General features: G+C 47.6%; 1 protein-coding gene across 7 annotated transcripts in view; it reads left to right on the forward strand.

Moving 5' to 3' along the window:
• The window catches only part of Kis (chromodomain helicase DNA binding protein kismet), a 152,386-nt gene that overhangs the window by 102,428 nt on the left and 28,437 nt on the right, over positions 1-21,521 (forward strand). For all 7 annotated transcript variants that reach the window (XM_077686459.1, XM_077686460.1, XM_077686458.1 and 4 more), the window contains 5 exons: positions 1,619-1,992; positions 7,511-7,639; positions 9,393-9,830; positions 10,546-10,615; positions 10,685-11,433. In XM_077686459.1, the coding sequence (XP_077542585.1) occupies positions 1,619-1,992; positions 7,511-7,639; positions 9,393-9,830; positions 10,546-10,615; positions 10,685-11,433 (1,760 nt within the window). The remainder of the gene's footprint in view (positions 1-1,618; positions 1,993-7,510; positions 7,640-9,392; positions 9,831-10,545; positions 10,616-10,684; positions 11,434-21,521) is intronic.

Genomic DNA, 21,521 nt, shown 5'->3' on the forward strand with positions numbered 1-21,521 from the left:
AATGAAGTGGAAGTAAGGGTCTTGTTGCTAAGCTTGGAGATTGAGCCATCTGTATTGTGTGGGGCATACAGTTTTTTGTTTCAGTGATGGTAACTTTTGTATATAAACGTCTGATTTGTTGCACTATAACATTCTGAAGTATTATATCCTATCACTTGACTGCCAGGACAGCACACTTATGCGTATTGCTAATGGGGGCAAAAAGTTTCACTTCTACTAATTCACAATTATTTTTAATTGTTTCAAGTTTATCACTATTGTAAATTAGAAACACCACCACTGCAAATGTATGAAATGAAATGAAAGGTCTGCACTTGAAAAGTCCAGTGTAGAGGTGCAAAGATGGACTTGCTAACCTTTTAAACTGGTCTGTTATATCCGAATGTATGTAAAGTTGGACTTGCTAACCTTTTAAACTGGTCTGTTATATCCGAATGTATGTTGTAATAGAATCCGCAGTAAAGAAAGTTTAATCAATGGCACAGTTAGGAAGACCAACTGAGCATCGCAAATCGGTATGTTGTATCTGGATATTTGTTGAAAGCATATGTGTTGTAATGAGGTTTTGCTGTAGTAGTAATACAAACTCGGAAAAAAAAAAAATTAAATCCGTGTTACATTTTCTTGTATTTATTGTCTTGTGCTTCAAAACGGGAATGCCCCCTCTCCCCCCCCCCCCCCCTGCAAAAAAAACGTTTGCACTGATTTAATAGCTTTAGTATTTGTAAGCAATATCAAACTGTTTTCTGTGCTTAGAATAATGAGTGCTAACCAGGTAAAATGAGAGTCGAAAACCTAGCATGTGGCTGCTCGGTGCCTCGTTAATATGAGGCTCGGTATGAACTGTCATTACTCGAGCTCAACATAAATAAGTGGTTGTCGCAGAAATGCAATGCGTGCTAGTACATTGTAGAAGCTCAAGCCTACAATACACTTTGTGGTGTTCACATTTCATTTTATCCCAATAGTACATGCTACTAGGAAGAGAGAGAGAGAGAAAGAGCTTAAGCAAGTTGGGCAAGAAAATTAGACAATGACGGCAGCTACAAAATGGAAACTGAATTTCTTGTCTGCTAGTTGCAACATAGTCGTGGCTAGCATGTCGTAATCAACGTCGCTTGGTTTCTTGTCGCTGCCCCCAAACTGTTTACAATTGTTTTTTTTTTTTTTTTTTTTTTTTATCCACATCGAAGTGCTGCCCGGTTTGTGCAATTGCTCTGCTGCACAACCTTCTGGGTAACAACAATACCGATGTATTGCTTGGTTTGTAGTGAGCTTTGCAAGGTTATAAATGGGCTTGCACAGCTGGTGCTGGCGGTCATTGCACCAAAATCTCTTTCCTCTGTGCACTGTACACTAGCAAGGCGTGGTAGAATGGCCTCCTTGTTTGCTTCTGTCTGCACTGGTACCAGATACTAGCAGCTACTGAGCTACCGTTCAGCCTAGGTCTTGAGAGGGTTCAAGTGGCACACCATGTTTCCCATAACAAATGAACCATCACCATATTTTTACGTTTTTTCTTCTTCTGTGTGGTGCCTCCCTGGAATCCTCAGATGTAAGCTGACATACAGTCACTTATTGCTCATTGCTGTGATTTCCGTCTGTGCCCACCATGCAGAAATGGCAGGTAAAGAAGCACACATGGTGGATGACATCGGCGGGGAAGCAGTCAACAGTGCAGAGACCCCAGAGTGCTTGCCTGGCTTACCAGGAGCTGCCACGGAGAGCCAGCTTGGAGAGCCGGCCTCTTCCGACGCTGGTGTGACTACGTCGGTGACCCCTGCGTTGCCACTGCCGTGCTCGCCAGCCGAGTTGTCGGCAGGCGCAGTCATTGCCCCTCCTGCTGTGGACGATGACAACTCTAAGACGGATGTTGAGAAGACGGACACTGAGCAAGACCCTGCCGAGACAGTGTCGAGTGGCACAAAGACGCCACTCAGTGGATTTCCCCCTTATCGGGTTCTCACTCCACAGTTGGCGGAAGAATCTCAGGTGAGCATTGCAAAGCGCCGCAAATGTTTTCCCCGCAGACTTTAAAGTGTGGCTTTGTCCGACAAGGATGCATGCGAGAACGTTCGGCAAGTTTCCCTGCTTCAGCTGTTTCTGGCTAATGCAGGCAACATGAAGCACTGACTGGGCGCTTGATGCTCGGTTACGTTTTGCCCCCTCCCCCCTTCATGCAGTGGGGTGCGATGCTTGTGGTACTTGACTCTTTCGTTACCGTGGGAAATTTTTTAAGGGGCCTAAGAAAACATTTTTTCTGTGCTAAACATATTGGTTAGGCACATACTGCAGTGGCATAAAATGCAGATGATTCAATGCCCTTTTCAATGACGCCAGTTTTAATTATTTTTTTGTAAATAATTGCGAAAAACTGATCAAATTCAAAATTTTTGTCTAGACGTCTGAAGAAAATAATAAAAAAAGGAAGTTGTGTATAAGAAATCACCAGTAGTACAAAAAATTTAGAATATATATGTTGTAGGTAAACATTTCAAAAACCCGCCCTAGAAAAAATTTATTTGCTCGGAACAATTTGTCAGATGTCAAAGAAAATGATAGCAATCATGGTGCCCGCACCCTGGGGTGAAGCCCAACCTCTATTTGATATTTAGCAATTTTGGATGATTCTCTGGAAGAAATTTGCTGGTTTGAGATTAAAGACGCCAATTAGTCCCCACGTGATGGTAAAACACCTCGTCAATGATTACGGCCAGCACAGGATTCAAGGCAAGCAAGTGATGTGAAGAAATCAACTTGGAGTTGAAAACCAAACTTGCTGGTGGATGCTTGTTGACGTTCTGATCGTCAGAACTTTCATTTGCAGTTTATTATCATTGTCTGACTCACTATGGTAGCCCTGCTTGCAGGAATAGGGTGCGATGCGCTAGAATCATGCTCAGCAAGCTTTTACGAAGTAGCTGTCGCGCCATGAAGAGAGTTCAGCACTACGAGCCTCCTACATTGCACCGTTGCCTAACATTATCGAAAAGAATCAATATCAAGCCTGTTGGAGACATTGTCAGAATAGACAGTTCTACTAAGAAGCAACGCTAGACCTCTGGAAATGCCCTCGTACGGAAATGAAACTGGCCGGTGAACAGGTGGCAGTGTTCAAGGCCGATTGGAAGTGCTCTCTTTGTCTGAACTGATATCTGACTTGGGGTTATCTTTAGACTTTCAGCTCAAGCTGTTATCGCAGAAGTAAGGGGTGGGTAAAGTGGAATCACGAGCAGTGTTCATTTTTCAAAGAACAGTAGTGGGCAACGAATTGGCTTGAAATTTGGTAACTGTGTAGTAGCGCCAAATATGAATTTCGCAACGCCAGAACGAAACCGAAACTGCTGGAAACTGGCTGAATGTGCCATGTCCACTTGTTAGACGCACAGGGGACCTTTAGAAATAAGCTTTGGCAGAATTAAGCTGCCGTTTCTCCGAACCAAAGATCACTAGTGAATAGCTGGTGTCATTTTCAGGTAATTGTCACCTTTCAGCGATGTCGAATTACAAAGCTTACAAATTACCAAATTACATGTAATTTGGTATTTGACTTGCTAGGAGCCTTTTGGTAGAAAAAATTGACGGTAATGCAGCATAACTACTGTGGCATGCTTTTTTGTCAGTCAAGTGCAGCAACGGCCCCTTTCGCGAAAACACACGCACATAAACTGGCAAAAAACGCTGTCAAAAATCTCGGTGTCACTGGAGCGGGAAAATTTAAACTGATTTTAAAAGTGCAGTGCCTTGACTAACCACTGGGGGAAGGGGGCATTAGGTGTGTAAGAAACGACTACAACATGTTGAAATAGGCAATACAGTGGAATCTCGATGATACGATTCTGGGTGACACAAATTTCGGGATGACACGAATTTCTGAGAAGTCCTGGCGAAATCGCCACATTGTTTGCAATGGGCAAAATTTCGGCTGTTGCAAACGGACCTGCGTGGCCTGGTGATTGATACAAACGAGCCGCCGAGGCGCCTGACTGCCGAGCGAGCAAGCGACGGCGACGTACAGGTGCTCTGTCCCCTCTTGGTCACTCATTCTCCAGGAACGGCCAAGCTGTTGTTTTCTGCTCGCAAAAAGGTGAAATTGTGCCTCGCACGCCACAGGCGCACTGACACCACCGCGGAACCACCCGCACGCTGTGCGCGGCGCGGCCTGTGGCAGCAACTTGGTGGCAGCTTCGACCATGAAGCGGTGCGGGGTGCTTGAGGGATAAAGTGCCGCTCAAGGCGCACACGAAGTTGCTTGTGCAGTAAAGGAGCTGATAATGGGGGTGAAAGCGGTATTATAAAGCATCATCCGCGCTGCTAGTGAAAGCACCCATGAAATATCTTCCGGGGACCGGAAAGCCTTAAACATCTCCAACGGAGCCAGCCGGCTGTCTCGAGCGTTTCGAAACTGCCGCCATGAGGCGCGCGCCTCCTCATTAGCATAAGTTGTCAGGCTCCTCCCACTGCCGCGCACGTCACGTGTCATTTTCTGATCGAGGCAGAGGCTGCCGCGGGCGCAGAATCATTGACGCGGGCGTGAAAAAATCGCGAGTGCAACACCAACGCGTACGATTCTCGTGCAAGAACGTGGCATGCGGTTCACGCCTTGACTGTTGCGGTGTGTAGTGAGCTTGGGCACCATGAGTGAGGAGACGAGTGCGAAGTTTTATGCATTCCAGAAAGGACTGCTCGGCGACATGGAGGTTAAAAAAAAAAAGCAGAAAAAGTCACGGATTTCTTCATTCGAAAGCAAGAAAAGAAATAAACCAAAACTTTTTTTATTGCTCAATTTTTTGGTCTGTGTTGGTTCATAAGAATTTCGGATGATAGGAATTTTTTTCGCGGTCCTACGAGATTCGTATCAAGATTCTACTGTATAAAGCATCAAACACCGGTGATCAATTTGAGTAGGTGTGGTAACAAAAGGGTTAAAGGGACCCTGCAACACTCTTTAAGCAGTGCAAATAAACCTGTGCGGCGTTTAGATTACACTGAAAAACTTAGCCAAATATTACATGCCCACATGAAGCGGTGAGCACGCAAATTGAAAGACACGAAAAAACCAACCTCCCTCTCTTCGATTTTCCCCATTATGCACCACTGGCACTGCCAAAATTAATCATATCTGCGGTGGCTGTCCTATTGGCTGTCGCTCTCACATTTCCTGTGACGATTTGCCGTCGTCGGTGCTGTGCACCAACATCTTCTATGCCTGAACCTGTACAAACAGTTTTAGCAATTTGTGTTTTGAGTGCGTATGGAGTTTGACTGACAAACTCAATACTTCCCTTTCAACCAGACCACACGACAACAAGCGTTTATTGGTTCAAAAACGTCCTACCAGCCTGAGCGCATGCTTCGAAGGCCGCCGAAGAGAACACCACGAGCCGCCTCCCTCTCCGGGAGAGAGCGCGCAGCTTTCGTCGCGTTGTCCGCGGTTGAGTTTAGAGGGAACGAGAAAGGGAACAAGTACGAGCGATTTCTCATCATGCGTAGTTTCGGTGACAGCGAATTGATTTTCATAATTCTTGCGGGAGGAGATTTCTGGGACAATAGACTTTAGCCCAAAATACATTACGAGTAGTCGATGTAAGTGCTGCAGGGTCCCTTTGACGAGGTCGTGAACTTTGTTTAATAACGTTGTCACACTAAAGCCTACAACACATACGCCTAGTTTTGAGTTTGTTCAACCAATTTACATGCATTTTTTAGCGAGAAGAGCACATTCAAAGGTTCTATCTCTCACACCATCTTCCCCATCAATTAGCTTACCATGGCTATGATGACACACTGGCAACCGGATTCTTATTGCACTGTGTGTGGGGGGGGGGGGGGGGGGGGGGGGGATCTTAAGCAGTAATTATTTTCTGGGTGAGAATTAAAAAAAATATATGAAGGTTGAGTTGGTGCTGTGTTTTTCCGTGTTCATTGCAGCAAATACCATCTTCCCCATTAGTACCGTATTTTCCGGTGTATAAGTTGCGGTTTTTTTCTGACATTTTCGTTGGTGCGTCTTATCCACCGGTGCGACTTATGTATGGAATAAATCCGGTTCGCGGCGGCCACGCCTGGCCAGCGCACGTTGAGACTCAGCTCTATGGTCTAAATGAATACGAAGCCCACCGCTACGGCGTTTCTCATAGCCCATATGTTGCTTCAGGACGTTAAACCAGAGAATTTGCAACTTTTCTAGTCAAAAACAATCATAATGGCCTGCAACAACTGCGCATCACTTTCTGCCATGCGCAGTAACTACATTGCAGAATAAATTCAAAGTAACATCAAACTGGGTTGCAAAAACAACATGCAGCTTGTAAATTATTACAAAGTTACTCTGAAGGAGGTAAACGTGCTGCTAATTTTTAAAATGACAGCTTGCTGATAAGTTTCGAATTTCGGGCTGCTTCCGTTCGCGTCACTTCTGTTCGCCATGACACCTTTATTGCGCGGATTTACGACAGCACGCAAGAGCCGCGCGACGTTTGGAGAGGTGGCCAAGTGGGTCTCCGACTCTTGGGACTCCATTTCTACAAAAACAGTTGTAGCCGGGTTGATAAAGGCCAGAGTAACCCGGTCAGCGAGTGGTGACGATGTTGGCGAAGAAGACATCAGTGAGTCGGAGGGCGATGGCAATGCGCTGGCGGATTTCCCACTTGAAGTTGCTGAATTATTTGTTGGCGAGTCTGCGGAAGAAGGCTTCGATGGTTTTGTCTAAACCATCTGTGTGTATCAATAAACCATTTTTGAGAAGTTAGTTCTGGCTAGACTTTGGACGGTATATGCACGTCTAGCCCTCCTTACTGAGGGGTGCGTTCACAGGCGGCGGCTGCAGCAACCATGTACTTTCGCCGCACTTTCTAACGATCTGATTCACTATGAGTTTACCTAATTAACAAGTGCGTCTTGTATACCGGTGCGTCTTATACACCGGTGTGACTTATATACGTTTTTTTCGGAAAAACTGTCATTTTGAGGGGGGTGCGACTTATACAAAGGTGCGACTTATAGACCGGAAAATACGGTACTAGAACAGTTATTTAAGCAGTCTTCTTCGTTTGTTCACTGCTCAAGTCGAAATGTCATGTTTTCTTCCATACACCCATGCAACGCTTTTCAGTTCCCAATTATGTGGGTTTCTTTCGTTGGTTTCGCGCAGACATTAGACCCTCTGCTGCATGCTACAGAGGAGTAGTGTGCAATTTTTACTGGTGGGATGGGACTAATAGGTCAGTTGTGTTTAGATTACCAGTTTGCACTAACGGTTTCACTCACTCGGCATTCGAGTCGAAGGGCCTTTATGTTTCCTCTGTGCACTGGTGCATGCTTATCCCACAGCTGCTCAGGGTTCCTCACTGGTCTCGCACAAATGTTGGAACCCTGTTGCTGCTTTAATGAGCGGTAGTGTACGAATAGCACTGGTGGCATGCGGCTAGAAACCGCTGTCCACCTTGAAATCAAGAATTTATATTCGCATTTGCCTAAAAAATTTTTTTGTGGTTTTGTTATTTTGCAGGAAACGAATTCACAGCAAGATGAGGTGCTAAGTCAAGAGAGCTTCAATTTGGACGGAGAGGGAGGAATAGAGCCACCATCTGTTCATTTTATGACCCACTCTACTCGCAATCCAGTGCGTTGGCCTAAGGTAAAGCAAGATGGAGCACTGCTTCATTTTGAAGAGCTTGGCATTGTGTGGATGAAAATAAACACGCGATTTGCTTACCATAAAAGTTGCAGCCACCGTACGTGAATGCACTTCCTGGCCACTAATTTCGTCTGTATTAGCGAGCTTTAACTGACCGTCTTTCATGGTCTGCTCCGCTCCGATAGCAAGCCCTTTGCACACGCATGGCGCGCTTGGCCGCGAACGGCATTGGCTCCGGTTGCACTGAGCGGGCCGCCGTTACCGGAGCGGACTATCGGAAACGGTTAGCTAAAACTCTCTCTTAACACTGAACTTTTTTGAAAACATACTGTGTTCACTGTCATGTTTAAGTACCTGTCACGGGAGTCTCAAATACCTTGTCACTCTAAAGTCTACAACACATCAAGTTGGGACTTTGTGGCAGCCCCTACTCAGGGGACTCTGGTTTATGAAAGCTGGGCATGGCCGCATGAGTGAAATAGTTTGCAGGAATTTGGGGAATTTTAGTGGGAGGCTTCACTTGCATTTTTTTAAGCATTTACAGCAAACGAATTCCTCTGAAATGATGGGAAAATTAAGGCACAGCTCTGCTGGCACAGGCAGAAAAGGGATCAGCCTCAACAAAATGCTCGAGAGCATTTCTAAAGTGTGCACTGCAAGCAGCTGTAGAAGTTGTACTCAACTGCTGTTGGGTACATGAATAGTGCAGGTCTCGTTTCTCAGTGTTCTAAAACATTCGGGTTCAAATAGCCGGTTATGTTCTTCAGTATTCACCTTGAATCGGTGGAAGCATTCCACAATATCATCATTCTCGGATGTTCTCAACAGCTCAAGCTCCGGTTTCTGAAGTTCCTGGCTGAGTGCAACAAGCTGCCACATTATCAATAGCGAGATTGCATTATGGCAGTTTTATAAAGCTGTGCCAGAGTTTTGCGTGTCATTTGAGTCTCCTGTCAGAAGTCTAAAGGCTGTGATGCAGAGTGCTAAAAAGCAGCCCGAATTCAGATTGCAAGACGGAAGGGATTACAGGCCATGGAGTCATTTAGATATTTAGATTTACACCTGTGGATATTTAGATTTACACCTAAATGCCAAGGAATAGTTAGTAAGGCAGGATATTTGTGTAATGACTGTAGATTGAAATGTCTGGATTTTATTACTGGCGATTAGGAGTCACGATAAAGGTAGCTTCATCAGATGATTAATGCAGTCTTCTGCTGCAGTGTTCCTCAGGTTAGACATTTGTTAGAGGTGTTCAACGTAAAGTGAAACTGGACAGCTTAACAAAGACACTAAACTTAGGACTCGTACAGCACGGGCACTTGTCCCGTTTGATTCCTTCTCCTTGGGTCTTTGTTAGGCTGCAGTGTTTGACCACAATCTTATATCACCAACTCGCCCAACTGTGCATCCTTAAACATAAAGGTTGAATTGTTTTAATAAAACATTAGCACAGTTTATTTGGGATTGCATCTGTGTGGGATAACGTGCAAAGGTAGCATGATTTCATTCAATAGGTCCGGCCCTGAGAGATAGTGTGCGGGGATAACTACAACTGTGGTGCAGAACTCGCGAGCAAGATGCCACCATATTGCAATTTTGGACATTTCACACTTTTACTGTTTGCGAATTAATTTCATTGACCGTGTGCGAGAAACCAGGCTCGTTGAATAGGGGTAGAGCGTTGAGTTACCCACGCTGTTGCAGTGCACCCTGTTGGCCTAATACAATGTCGCATTTGCATTTGTTTCAGGACAAGGTGCTCCAGATCCGATTGGAGTACATTGTGCATGCGGTGGAGAAAAAGGAGTGGCCAGTGCCTCGCCAAGCGTTCACCCTGTTACCAGCAACCCCAACGGAGTCTCCTTCCTCACCAGTGGCCTCGTCAGTGGCTTCTGGCTCTGAACCGACGCCCCATGCAACTCCCGAGCACATATCCACCCCTGTCATAATACGGGAACAGCACCCGCCGCCGCCCCCTCCCCCACCGCCACCACCACCTCCTCCCCCTCCTCCTGCTACGGTCCTGCTCCCTGACATCACAGCCAGGCTTTCCCCGGCACTTGTGACTCCCAGCGTGGCAGCCACTGCAACTGGCATGGTGGCTGCAACAACGGTCTCGTCAGCGATGGAAATGCCTCCTGTTGTGTCCGTGCCTGCCGGCCGCCACAGTCCCATCCCATCAGTACCGGTACGTGACAAGCTGCAGACTCGGGGCTTGAAGTGTCATCACTTGCCCAAGATTTGGAATGCGCGTCTCTGTCCCGAACGTAGGGAGGGCCAAGGCACACCTGCCAACTCTCCCGAATTTTTGCCACATCTTCCGATTGTACGAATGCTATCTCAAATCTCCCGAAAAGTGGCCACCACAGCCGAGAGGTCAATCTTTTTTTATTCACGTGCGGACGTAAGTCTTTCCTGCTGTAACAGTTGCGGTGCTTTAGAAGAGCACTCGCCACCATGTAGTTCCTTATAGCCATACCGTAGAGTACCGCTAAGTATATTCTAAGCACCATAGTACCGTGCGCACTGCACATCTGGACGCTGCTGGTATGTTCTTTATATAGTGTGCAAAGGCTGGCCCCGAGACGCGCTCCTTACCGTACCAAAAGGAAGCAAGGGAAAAGGTCCCCTTCACAAGTACAGGAGTTTGGCTCTCTCCACTAAGAACAAAGCAACTCAAAATAAACACCCTTGCCCCTTTCCCCAAATGTGGTCTCCCGAATTTTCATGCTGCTAGGTTGGCAGGTATGCCAAGGTCCTGCTTGTCATGGCCACTAATAGGTGCCTTTCTCTTCCGCATGCTGCAAAATGTTTCCAGCAATGCGTAGCCATATTGCCAATTGTTTTATTTGTGCGTAGTCTCAGTATGTAATGTGGCTTTTGTATCTTTGTCCTTTTTCTAGAATGATGACTTGCTCAGAGGCACAAGGCGGAGAAGAAGGAGACGAAGGTTCGAAATTGAGGCAGAGAGAGGTCAGTGTCAAAAAGGAGGGTGATGTCATGTGTGAGGCTTACCACTGTGCTGGTGCTTTTGTAATGCAGCCAAGCTACGAGCACTCCTGTCCCACAACTTGCAACAGCAGCAACTGAAGCAACTCCAGCAGTTTTTGGCACCCCCTCCACCACCCAACAGCAGCAGCAGCAGCAGCCTGTCGGGCACGCTGGCCACTGTCACCGCTCCAGTGAGCACGATGGCCCCGAGCACACCCCCGACCGCGGCCACCTCGTCTGTGCCCCCGTCCGCCCACCGGGAGGAGCCCCCGAGCAAGGCTCCCCCACCACCCCCGGCCCACCAGGGCTCAACGTCCTCGGTGCGGGGCTCGCCCGGTGGCGGCAGCGCCCTGGGCATGCTGGACCTGCGGGTGAAGGCGGCCCCCACGCCACCGCCGCCCCCCAAGGCGGGCCCTTCTTCCGAGGAGCCGCCCATGGACCTGAGCTCGGGGGGCGGGGCGGCCCCCACCACGTCCAATCTGTGTGCGGCGGCCACCATGGTGCCCTCGGTGCGGTCAGCCCTGCTCAATGGCGCTGTGGCAGGTGGCCGGGGCCGTGGCCGGCGCTCGGGCGGCAGCCGCATCGACGCCCTGGCCCTGAACCTGCAGGCGCGCAAGCAGCAGCAGCTGCGCGAGGAGCACCGGCAGCCGGGCTCGAGCGCGGACGAGCGAGAGGACTCCGACGCCTCGTCCACCACCTCGGCCCCGGCCCTGCCGCCCCCGCCGCCCATGGCCCTGCCCATGTCGGGCGGAAAGCTGCACGTGGATGAGAAGGAGCTGGAACGGCTGCTAGCGAGAAAGGTGCGTGCCCTCCGCGGCTGGTTGCCCCGGAATGGTGTGGTCAAAAATACGATTTGCAAGCATGACTCATTCCTAGGGCTCTGCTAAGAACAGCCGCGGGTGGAAAAAAGGGGAAAAAACCTTGTGGGCTGTGGTTTGTGGCTAGGCAGCCACAGTGTCACAATGATCTAGTATGTGATTACAAAGCTAGTCAGAGGTTGTGCTTGTATTCATAAACATGCTTTTTTTAAATCGTTGAAGCTATTCAGGGCTGGTTTTCTGATCATCTGCATTAAAACGTGCGTGCAGCATGTGCTGCTAAAGGGGTACGCAGGGACCAGATGGCAAAAAGTGTCCAAAAAATCGTTTTTTCGGGAGTCACATTTTCGGATTGCATGTTTTATATTCTATGCGTAACATGCGATTGGCTCTCCGGCCGCGTTCGCTAAAACGGCTCTCTCAATTGGGTGCTGACATGGCAACAACAAGAAGGCCGTCAGGCGGTTCGGCTGATGTGCAGTTCGCACGCACTCCGTTTCGCTAATGTTTTCCTCGGTGTCGCGGTCGGCTTGGTTCCCGTTCAGTGGTTTCATGTGCTGCGATTCTGTACAGTGACGCTATCGTTATCGCGGCGATAATGCCTGAAATCGTGCGCCAGATAGGGAAGTGCGCGGCTCGAAATGCTCATCGAACACGTGCCCGCGACATCGCCGTGGTGCGTCGTTGAGTGGGAAATGCTGCGTTCATGTACAATTGGTGTTCGTGAAGTGAACTTTTGGACTCATTGCCATGTTATAAAATGCAGAGTTATTGCTGTGTTTCACAGTGAGCTTGCGAGCACCGTAAATGGAATGACCAACTCAGCAGAAGTTGCATTGGCGCGACTTGTTCGGGCAGCGGCCGATAGCGGGATCGGCTGCTATCACACACGAGTAATAATAATTGATGTTCGCGAAGTAAAATTTAATGGTAAAAGCAACGTGGCGAAACATAGCAAGGTTACCTAAATTGTGATCGTGGTGAACATGCGCGTCGGGGATTGTGGGAGGGGGGGGGGGGGGGGTGCAATGAACCGTCACCCAGCTTATTTGAGAAACTTTTGCCATGGCTCTAAACTAGTTCGTACAACGAAGTCTGGGATTACAAAATTATAAAAATTATATTTTCAGTGTTTAATTAATTAGAGAAGATGCCGTAAGGTTGCAGCGTTCAAAAATTTTTTTAATATCACATTATTTTTGTCTATATTTGTAATGTTTGCAATTATGTTGTCTATTTTGCAATGCTTGTTTTGCCTGTAGGAGAAGAGCATGGTATGCTAATAATAATTAATGTTGTTATTGTGTAAAACAATTCTTCCTTCAAATAGGTCATCTTATGCTTGTGATGCCGTGATATGACCTTTTGACCCCGAACAGCCTCGTGTACTAAGCTGTAGCTTCACCAAGGTTATGACACCCAGAAATAAGCTGGAAGTCTGCTGGCACATTAATATATAAAGAAAATGTTTTACTCCTCATTTTGGAGACAGCTATGCATTATGCATACATCAAGTAAAGTACAGGTACCCTAGTAGCCCATAGTAAACATTTTGGTACACTCTGCATAAAACTGGGGCTTCTGCCATCTGAAGGCCTGCACATAAAAACCTCCAATGAGCTAGGAAGGCATCCCAGATGCACCAAACCGAAGGGCAAAGGTATGTGAGGTTGTCCCCAAGCAAGGACAGCAAGGGCTATGCTGCTGGTGCAGTTTGAAAATCATGAAGTCATTGTAAACTTCAAGAGCGTAAACTTTAAGAGCCGTTTTCTCAAAAGTGCATTTTACGAGTTCTTCGTTGTTCGTGGAAAGGATAGCATGGCAACCACTGGGCGGATTTCGACCCTGTCTGTTCTATTTCGATCCTTGAAGAGTTCTGCAGGGCAAGACAGTCTCGGATTTTCATTTTAGGGCCTAGTTATTTTTTAAGGTGGAATTTACAGCTGGTCAAGTGTGTCCTACAGGGTACAAGTGAAATTATTCTTTTCTGTAAAAAAAAAAATTTTAAGACTGTCTTGCCCTGTGGGGTTCTTTTGACTACATTTGAAAAGTATTCAGAACTTCGTAGCTTGTGTCAATACCTTGCTAGGCTTTCCACGAGCGGGCAACATGTAAACCTTTGTAATACAAGAACTACTGAAGGTATCATAATGAAATTTCAAATTTCACCATTTGGAGTGTTTTCCAAAGTGCTTGCCAAATTTCATCACTCTACACCAAAAAACAAAAGAGTTCACTCCCTTCCCCACTTAAGTGGCGATGCGGCTTTCAACTTCGGAAAAACGGCCAATACAGTCTCTCTCGTTACAGCGGATCTGGCAACAACGGACTTCTGGTTACAACAGACCATTTCTGTTGGTTTGTTTAGTCCCCATGCATTTTAAATGGAGTCCACTCCGCACATAACGTACCCGGCTAGAGCAGACTATCGGCTACAACAGACTAAATTTTAGGCGAAAATTGTTTCGACTGAATGTTTATATAGCGAACTTCCACGGGGCTGGCACCCAACATGCTTTTTCTTTGTTTAGTTTGGCAACAAAATGGTTATGTCTGGCAAAATTGTTGGCAGCTGGGTCGTTAGCGTAGCCAAGCCACCAAGCCAGCGGCCTTATTTATTTTTGTGCGACCAGTGGCATCAGTGGCACGGTACCTGATTTCACTGTCGGATAAACTAAGCATGATTAATGCTGTCGAACATGAAAATCTGGCCGACATCACCAGAAATACAGGCCTGTCTAAGCATACAATCCAATCGACTGCCAAGAACAAGGCCGCTGCAGATAAACGCGACTCCGGTGAGATTAACAGTGCTATCGAATACGCAAAGTGGTGCCCCCGGAGTTGTGTCTGCCGTCGTCACAGTTTTTTTTATGTAATAAAGAACTCAGGTTCAGTGAAGTTCTGTCTTTTTCCCGTTCCGTTCAATGAAAAAGGTAAGCAATGCCTCAAGTAGGGGGTTGGTTCCCATCCATTGTGTGTAATCTGCCGGTGGCCGTGCACAGTCCAACTGGTCTAACTTTCGATTTCACAGTTGTTCATCAGATTATTTCGTATCAGCAGTTTCAAGGACCAGACTAAAATCATAAAAAATGTGGAAGCTGCCTTGGGGGAACGTTGGGCAGTGATCCGATTTGTTTGGCGAACGGTTTCGGGTAAACCTGCCTCATCACGAAAGGGTTTAGAAGAGCCTAGCTAATTCTGATGGCCACGACTGATTTTTATACTGGTTAATAATTGCTTCTAGTTATGTTACTGCTTTATTTGCTCAGCTTATCGTGCGTCTTCATACACTTGAGCGCTGTTGCGACTGGCCACCCGAGCGCAGTCACCGGTGTAGCGACTCTGCCTTGCTCTGTCCGCTATCGACGCGGTGCGTAGCAGAGCGATGAAGTTCTCGAGCCGATGAAAAGTTGAAGCAACATTTATGTACAGTATGTACAAGGGTAACAACAGCGTTGCATGGCTCGCACAAAGGCGACAGCACCTCTCCACTCAGTGCCTCCGAAAAGTGCCTTTGGCGTGTTTTAATACCCCTGGAAGTCCGTTGTGGCCCTGAGAAGTTTGAATCGCTCCAATCAGGACTCTCGCTGGCCGAACTTTGAAATTCGACGAATGGAAGCGAAGTGGTTGTGTCCGCCGAGCCGCCCCAATGGGGAAAGGGAGGGCGACGCCGTCGCCGTCTCCGCGAAGCCGCCTCTCGGCCGAGCCGCCGCGACGCACAAGGAGAGGCAACTCTGCGGCGGTGCAAGTTTGGGCCTGTCGGCCGCGGGCGGTTCGGTCTGGTTTGGACGAAGCATGAATCGGCCCCGCTGTTGGCACGTTGCCCCATGCAGCGAATTTGGGCTGGGTGCTCTGGCACAACACCGCATGCGCTAGGCCTTTTCCAAGCGGCGGTGCTAAGCTTTAGAAACGGTCTTTAGGCGATTTTTCGCCCTCACGCGAACACCGTGCTGAGGTGCTGCAGGTGTGTAGAAAGAGCAAAGCGTCTGTAGTATGTATGTGCACTTTTGCGCTCATGAAACCTCTAGGCAACCAGCTAGCCTACTTTGCATTGAAAGACATCTGCCCTCCCATTTGGTCCACAAACTGGTCTGTGTACTCTTCACAGAGGAGCTGAAAATGATGTTTTGTGGAAAGAAAATGGCGGCAAAGAGCACGCCAATTTCAAGGCAAGGTGTTCCAGAAGCCTTGTGTTCATCAGGGCATGAAAGACTACAACCCTGGTGACTTCTGATAAATGAAATCTATGTTGCAACTTTGAAAGCTGTTTTCTCCTAACAGGTTTTTTTTTTTTTTTTGCCACCTGCGCCGCTTGTTTTAGTGGTATCTTCATGATCGCTGGGTCTACTTTGATTCCGTTCTTTTCACTGTGTTCCTTGATGGACAGTTCAGGCGTGAAATTCTCGGTTTTCCAGCTTTGCTTTTTGTGAATTTCTTATTCAAGCAGTCGTTGACAGTCTACATGCCTGTCTACATGCCTATCACTGTCAAACTTACGAATTGCAATACAATGTGCTTAGTACTCCAGACCACTCGGCCCTACGCCAGTGATGCCAGGGGCGGAAATATAAAGTATATAGTGTATAGCCAGTTTACCTTTTAATTTAGTTTTAGCATTTCAAACAGCTTATACGACTATTTCTTGTATAGCGCTCGTGCAGTAAGCGTCCCCCAAATTCCCACAATATCTCATGTCTAGCGACTGCATTCCTTAGCCGGAAAAGCGTTCGCAGATGTGTGGTCGTGCTGCTGACCGCTGTACTAGTCCAACCAGTGCAAAATGTGCTTCCCATACCCCGGTTTTACACTGTACGCTAAAAGTTTCGGTTGATTTTAATTCCGTAGTATCTATATTAACTTTGTTGACTCTTCTCCCACCTTCAATTGGCCTTGAACTTTTCTACTAGCGTACCAGTCAGCGAGGCATCGCATGTGCGCTTGTGTGGAGCGACTTGGACTTAGAGCTTGATACAGTCTACAAACTAACAAACTAAAGGCACATGCTCCCAGGTACAACTGTGCTGTGGCTTATTTTCAATTGAGCGAACGACATTCGATGACCCGCCAGCGGCCGGCCAACTAATAGCTAGGCCGACTGATTCTTTCGGAAGGTCGGCAAGCGGCGCAGTAGCGCAGTCAAGCCAAGCCAGGTTGTTTTGACGTTATACGAAACGTCATAGGAAATAGGCAAGGAGGATGCAGAGAGGAGGACAGTGTTATCGAATTGATTTTTCTACTGAATAAAGTCGCGTAAACACAGAAACATGACCTTGAGTCTCCAGGCCACAATTTGCGCTAGTAATACCACAATGTTTACAAATCACTTCAGTGTCCCTTTACCAAAGAAGTCTTCTGGCTATCACCGGGCTCTGAAATCGTGTTCAAGTGTTTAATAGGAAACTTTGAGGGGGGGAGGGGGGGCATTGCCAAGTGTCATTTTCACCTCTCATCCTGGGCAGCAGTTTCGCTGTGCAGTCAAAAATACCGCATGCAGCGGGGGTAAAAGTGCAGCTCTAGTCACAGCCAGAAAGGCCTGCAAATGCTTTATGCTCACGAGCAGTCACTCCTGTGGGGTGACTGCTTGCAATTAAGATACTACCAGTTGGGAGCACTATTAAAACAAAGAGGCTGTTGTGCTAGCACAGTAATGTGGCACTTTTTTTTTTCAGAGATTTTTGCTTTCGAAGCAAGTGCTGATTTTGTTGCAATTTTCCCAAAAATGTTTGCTTCAATTTGAATTTAAGCGAATACTTTGGAATCGCCGATATGAAAATGGAAATTTACACTTTCTTAATTGAGCTTTAGCAACTGGTACAGACAGTAACAAAATTAGGCCGAGCTAACAGCATCATAAAAAAAGTAGCTGTGGCATAAACAAATGCAAGAGAGAGTATAAATAAGTTAAGTTTTAATTTCCTGGGTGGTTTGGAGGCAACTTTCATCTCTGAACTACAAGGACAGAGTATTAGTCAAGGTATATTGCTATTCATATTACAATTACTATTCCATGCTATATTATCCACTTTTATGGATATAAGAAGGAACGGTTGCGGCACTATCAACCTATAGTATATTTGTAAAGTAAACCCCTTATTAAAATGCTGATTTTAGTCATCATTGGTTGTAACAATTGAGCCTTGCAGCATTAGCAGACTTTAACTGTAATGTTGGGAGTCATGAAAGAGATGCGCTCTGGTGTCACAGGTGTGCATCGTGTGTGTGATGCATTGTTTTGAACATGAAAAAAATCACTCCCACTGTGCTGCCCCAGATTTTTATCTTTCCAGCTGTCAGAAAATGTTAATGAATGCTGCCTTTCTTGTTTGCTGGCGGAAGAGATCCCGCCATTGCCCCTATTATCTCCCACTGCCAGCTGGCTCGGGATATAAGAGGAACGGGGAGGGGAGCATGTCCTTCCACAGCCGTGTGTACTAAAAAGAGAAAAAGAAAATCCCAGCCCTGTGTCATTACAGGCAGTGGCTCCTGTTAGTAACTAAGAGGCAAAGAAGCTCACTGCAGTATAAAATGAAACCTGTCAATTATTTTAGGTGGGCAAAAACAGTCTAGGGGGTGACGGGGAGGCTTTTACCTTTTTAGAAGGTACAGGGAAATCTCATTGACACGTTTCTCCCGGGAACCTGAAAATAAAACGTAATATGTGAAACTCGTATTATCCAAAGAGGTTAAAAAATTAGGAAAATATGTGCACTCCCTGAGCAACTCACTTTTATTGAGCAACATTGAGGTAGCTGGTCAGTTTGCACGGCACTTTCTTCTTTTCAAGGTCCAGGAGTAAATTTTTCTGAAACGTAAAAAAAGAAGCTGCCGTTATTTTTCGTTTTGCCGGATACTGTTTTGTATGACCCTTTGAGCAGTGCATGTGGACCGGCGCGGCGTTTAGATTACACTGACAGAAATACCTGAGCCAAATATTACGCGTGCACGTGAAGCGGTGAGCATGCAAATCGCTGTGAGACGCGGGAAAACCAACTGTGCTGTCTTCAATTTTCCTCATTATGCACCCCTGACATGGCCTAAACGACGTCATTGCGGCCATGGCTGTCCTATTGGCTGTCGCTGGTCAACTTCACGGCTTAATTCTCGCATTTCTTGTGACGACCCGCCGTCGTCGGCACTGTGAACCAACTTCTTCCATCCCTGAACCTGTACGCACAGGTTTGGCGTTTTTATGCATTTTGGATGCGCGCGGAGTTTGGGTGATGAACTCAATACTCATTTTTCAGCAAGACCACTCGACAACAAACTCTTGTTGCTTCAAAAATGCCCTACCAGCCTGAGTGCATGCTTGCAAGCAGGCAGCCATGCCTGCCTTTTTGCGGCTCCAGACCGGAAACAGACCCCTTCACGTTGCGAAGAAAAGGAGATAGCTCCCCGGCCTGTGATATATCGAAGGTCGCTGATGAGAATGCCGTGAGCTGCCCACCTCTCCGGGAGAGAGCGCGCAGCTTTCGTTGCATTGTCCGCGGCCTGGTTGAGAGGGAACAATTAAGCCCGCGCATCCCGCCAATGTAATGTATTATCAACTCGCCCAAGCTTCCGCTCTTGCAATTATGCCCAATTTCTCGTGCGTAGTTTCGGTGATAGTGAATGGATTTTCATAATTCTTGCAGGAGGAGATTGCTGGGACAGTAGACTTTACAAAAACAAAAAAAATCCCAGTAGCCAATGTTTAGTGCTGCAGGGTCCCTTTAATAGGTGAAGGCAGCTGCTGGATGCTTGGAAGTCTTCAATGTCTAAAAAGGGCGCGGATTTGTCAACTTTTTCATTAAAGACTTGTGGGATTCTACATTTCATACACTAGTGATTTCCCATCCCGCAGCCATTGCGCTCAGCAAACATTCCTTGCGAGCGCCGGCTGCGGACGGGTCCGTTGTTTGCGGAGACAGACAAAGGCAGGAGGCGGAGAGGGCAAAACACCAATGGCAGCATTTATTGCAAAGTGCAAATCAAATATACTGCATACAGAATGATGGTAGGCCATAACGGTAACACTGTGAGCAAGGCATTAAACAACGCTAGAGATCGAGATGGTTCAACTCACCGATGGCATACCGGAGCAGCGGAGCGCTGCGCGTGCGAGCGCGGGTGCAGTCTCCCAGCTCGCCCGGACGCGTCCCATTGTGGCACGTTCCCCAGGTCCGGACCGGCGCGCCGAAACGTCCGCTCGCTACCGCATCCCCAAGACAAGAGAGCGTCCTCTCGTCATGCGACAACCCACCAGACCTCGCCGAACCGTGGCGCTAGTCCAGGAAGAACTGGTTCTCGGGTAAAGCAGAGGGGAAACAGGTCAACGCCTCCACCCGGGCGACAACAAACCCTCCTGTCGCTAGCGCCCTCCCGTATGGCTCCCGTCGCGTAAGCGAGGCGCGTTTTGCAACGCCTGCCGCGATGGGAAGCTAGCCAAAAAGGGGTTCGCGTGAAAGTCGCGATCCCCACAGACTGATCCGTTAACGTTCTTTCCTGCTGCTCTAACTTGCTTGAACCATGGAAGAAGGACGTCTTCCAAGGTGAATATCATAAGTTTCGCTACATGACGGGGTGCATCGCCTGATCGTATCATCATCATTGGACGGAGCAACCACGCCTAAACCTAGCAGGGATGTTTTCCCCACAAAACCGGTGCTGCTGCGGCCTCAGCGACTCTGCAACGTACAAATCGTGGATTGTTGGTACGCGGTTTGAGCTAGTATTGGAAAGAATAAACGTAACATTTCTAGAAATGTCGATCAAGATCCACTTTTGTGGTCATATTATTCAATTTTTGGCAAAAATGTGTGGTATTAAACGCAAGAAAAATGCATCATTTTTAAGGGACGTTGGCCAGGAATGGCAAGAAAAACTGTATTATGCCAAATCGTATCAACGAGATTCCACTGTATTGGTCTTTACTACACACTGCGTCGAGTTGGTGTGCGCTCGCTGCTTAGTCTGCGTGGCTATGCAGTTGTGTTTTCAATTTTTAAAGGCTGGGTGAAACCATTAATTATAACTACAGTAGAATCTCGATGATACGAATCTCGCGGGACCGCGAAAAATATTCGTATCATCCGAAATTCGTATGAACCAACACAGACCAAAAAATTGAGCGCTGAAAAAAGTTTTCGTTTATTTCTTTTCTTACTTTCGCGTGAACAAATCCGTGTTTTTTTCTGCTTTTTTCAAATCCCCACGTCACAAAGCAGTCCTTTCTGGCGCGCGTAACGCTGCGCCTAGCTTCGCGCTTGTCTCCTCACTCCCGGTGTCCAAGCTCGCCACACGCCGCAACAGTCAAGCGTGAACCGCATGGTGCGTTTTTGCACGCGATTCGCTCACCTCGGCTTTGCGCGCGCTGTATTTTCACGGCCACAATGACGATTTCGCGCCCGCGGTATCTCCTACCTCGGTCCGAAAAAGACGCTGACGACTTGCGAAACGCTCGAGACAGCCCTCTGGCTCCGCCCGAGATGTTTAGGCTTAGCACTCCGGCAGATATTTTATGGGCGCTTTCACTAGCGGCGCGGATGGTGTTTTATAGTACCGTTTTCGCCAACGTTATGAGCTCCTTTACTGCACAAGAAACTTCGTTTCTGCCTTGAGCGGCATTTTAAAGAGCGGCTAGAAGCAGTCGCTCAAGCGGCCGTGCCACTTCGCGGCCGAAGCCGCCGCCATATTGCCGCCGCCGGCCGCGGCGCGCGCAGCGTGCGAGAGGTTTCGCGGCGCGCATGGGGCGTGCGGGGCGCGTTTTTGCGAGCAGAAAACAACAGCCCGGCCGTTTCTGGAGAAAAAAGAGTGACAAATGGGGAGAGAGAGCCGTCACTTGCTTGTTCGGCAGTCGGGCGCCTCGCCGGCTCGTTCGTATCATCCGCCGGGCCGCGCAGGTCCGTTCGTAACAGCCGAAATTTTTCCCATTGCAAACAATGCAATTTTGCCGGGACTTTTCAGAAATTCGTATCATCCCGAAATTCGTATCACCCAGAATCGTATCATCGAGATTCTACTGTATGACTTTTGGGGGGTGTGGGGGTGCTCTTCACTATTAAGTAGATTAGGCTGTACCGTTATCATTG

The sequence above is a fragment of the Haemaphysalis longicornis genome, unplaced genomic scaffold, assembly GCF_048455015.1.
Source record: "Haemaphysalis longicornis isolate Haplotype H1 unplaced genomic scaffold, Haemaphysalis longicornis Haplotype H1 scaffold_1, whole genome shotgun sequence".
Lineage (NCBI taxonomy): Eukaryota > Metazoa > Arthropoda > Arachnida > Ixodida > Ixodidae > Haemaphysalis > Haemaphysalis longicornis.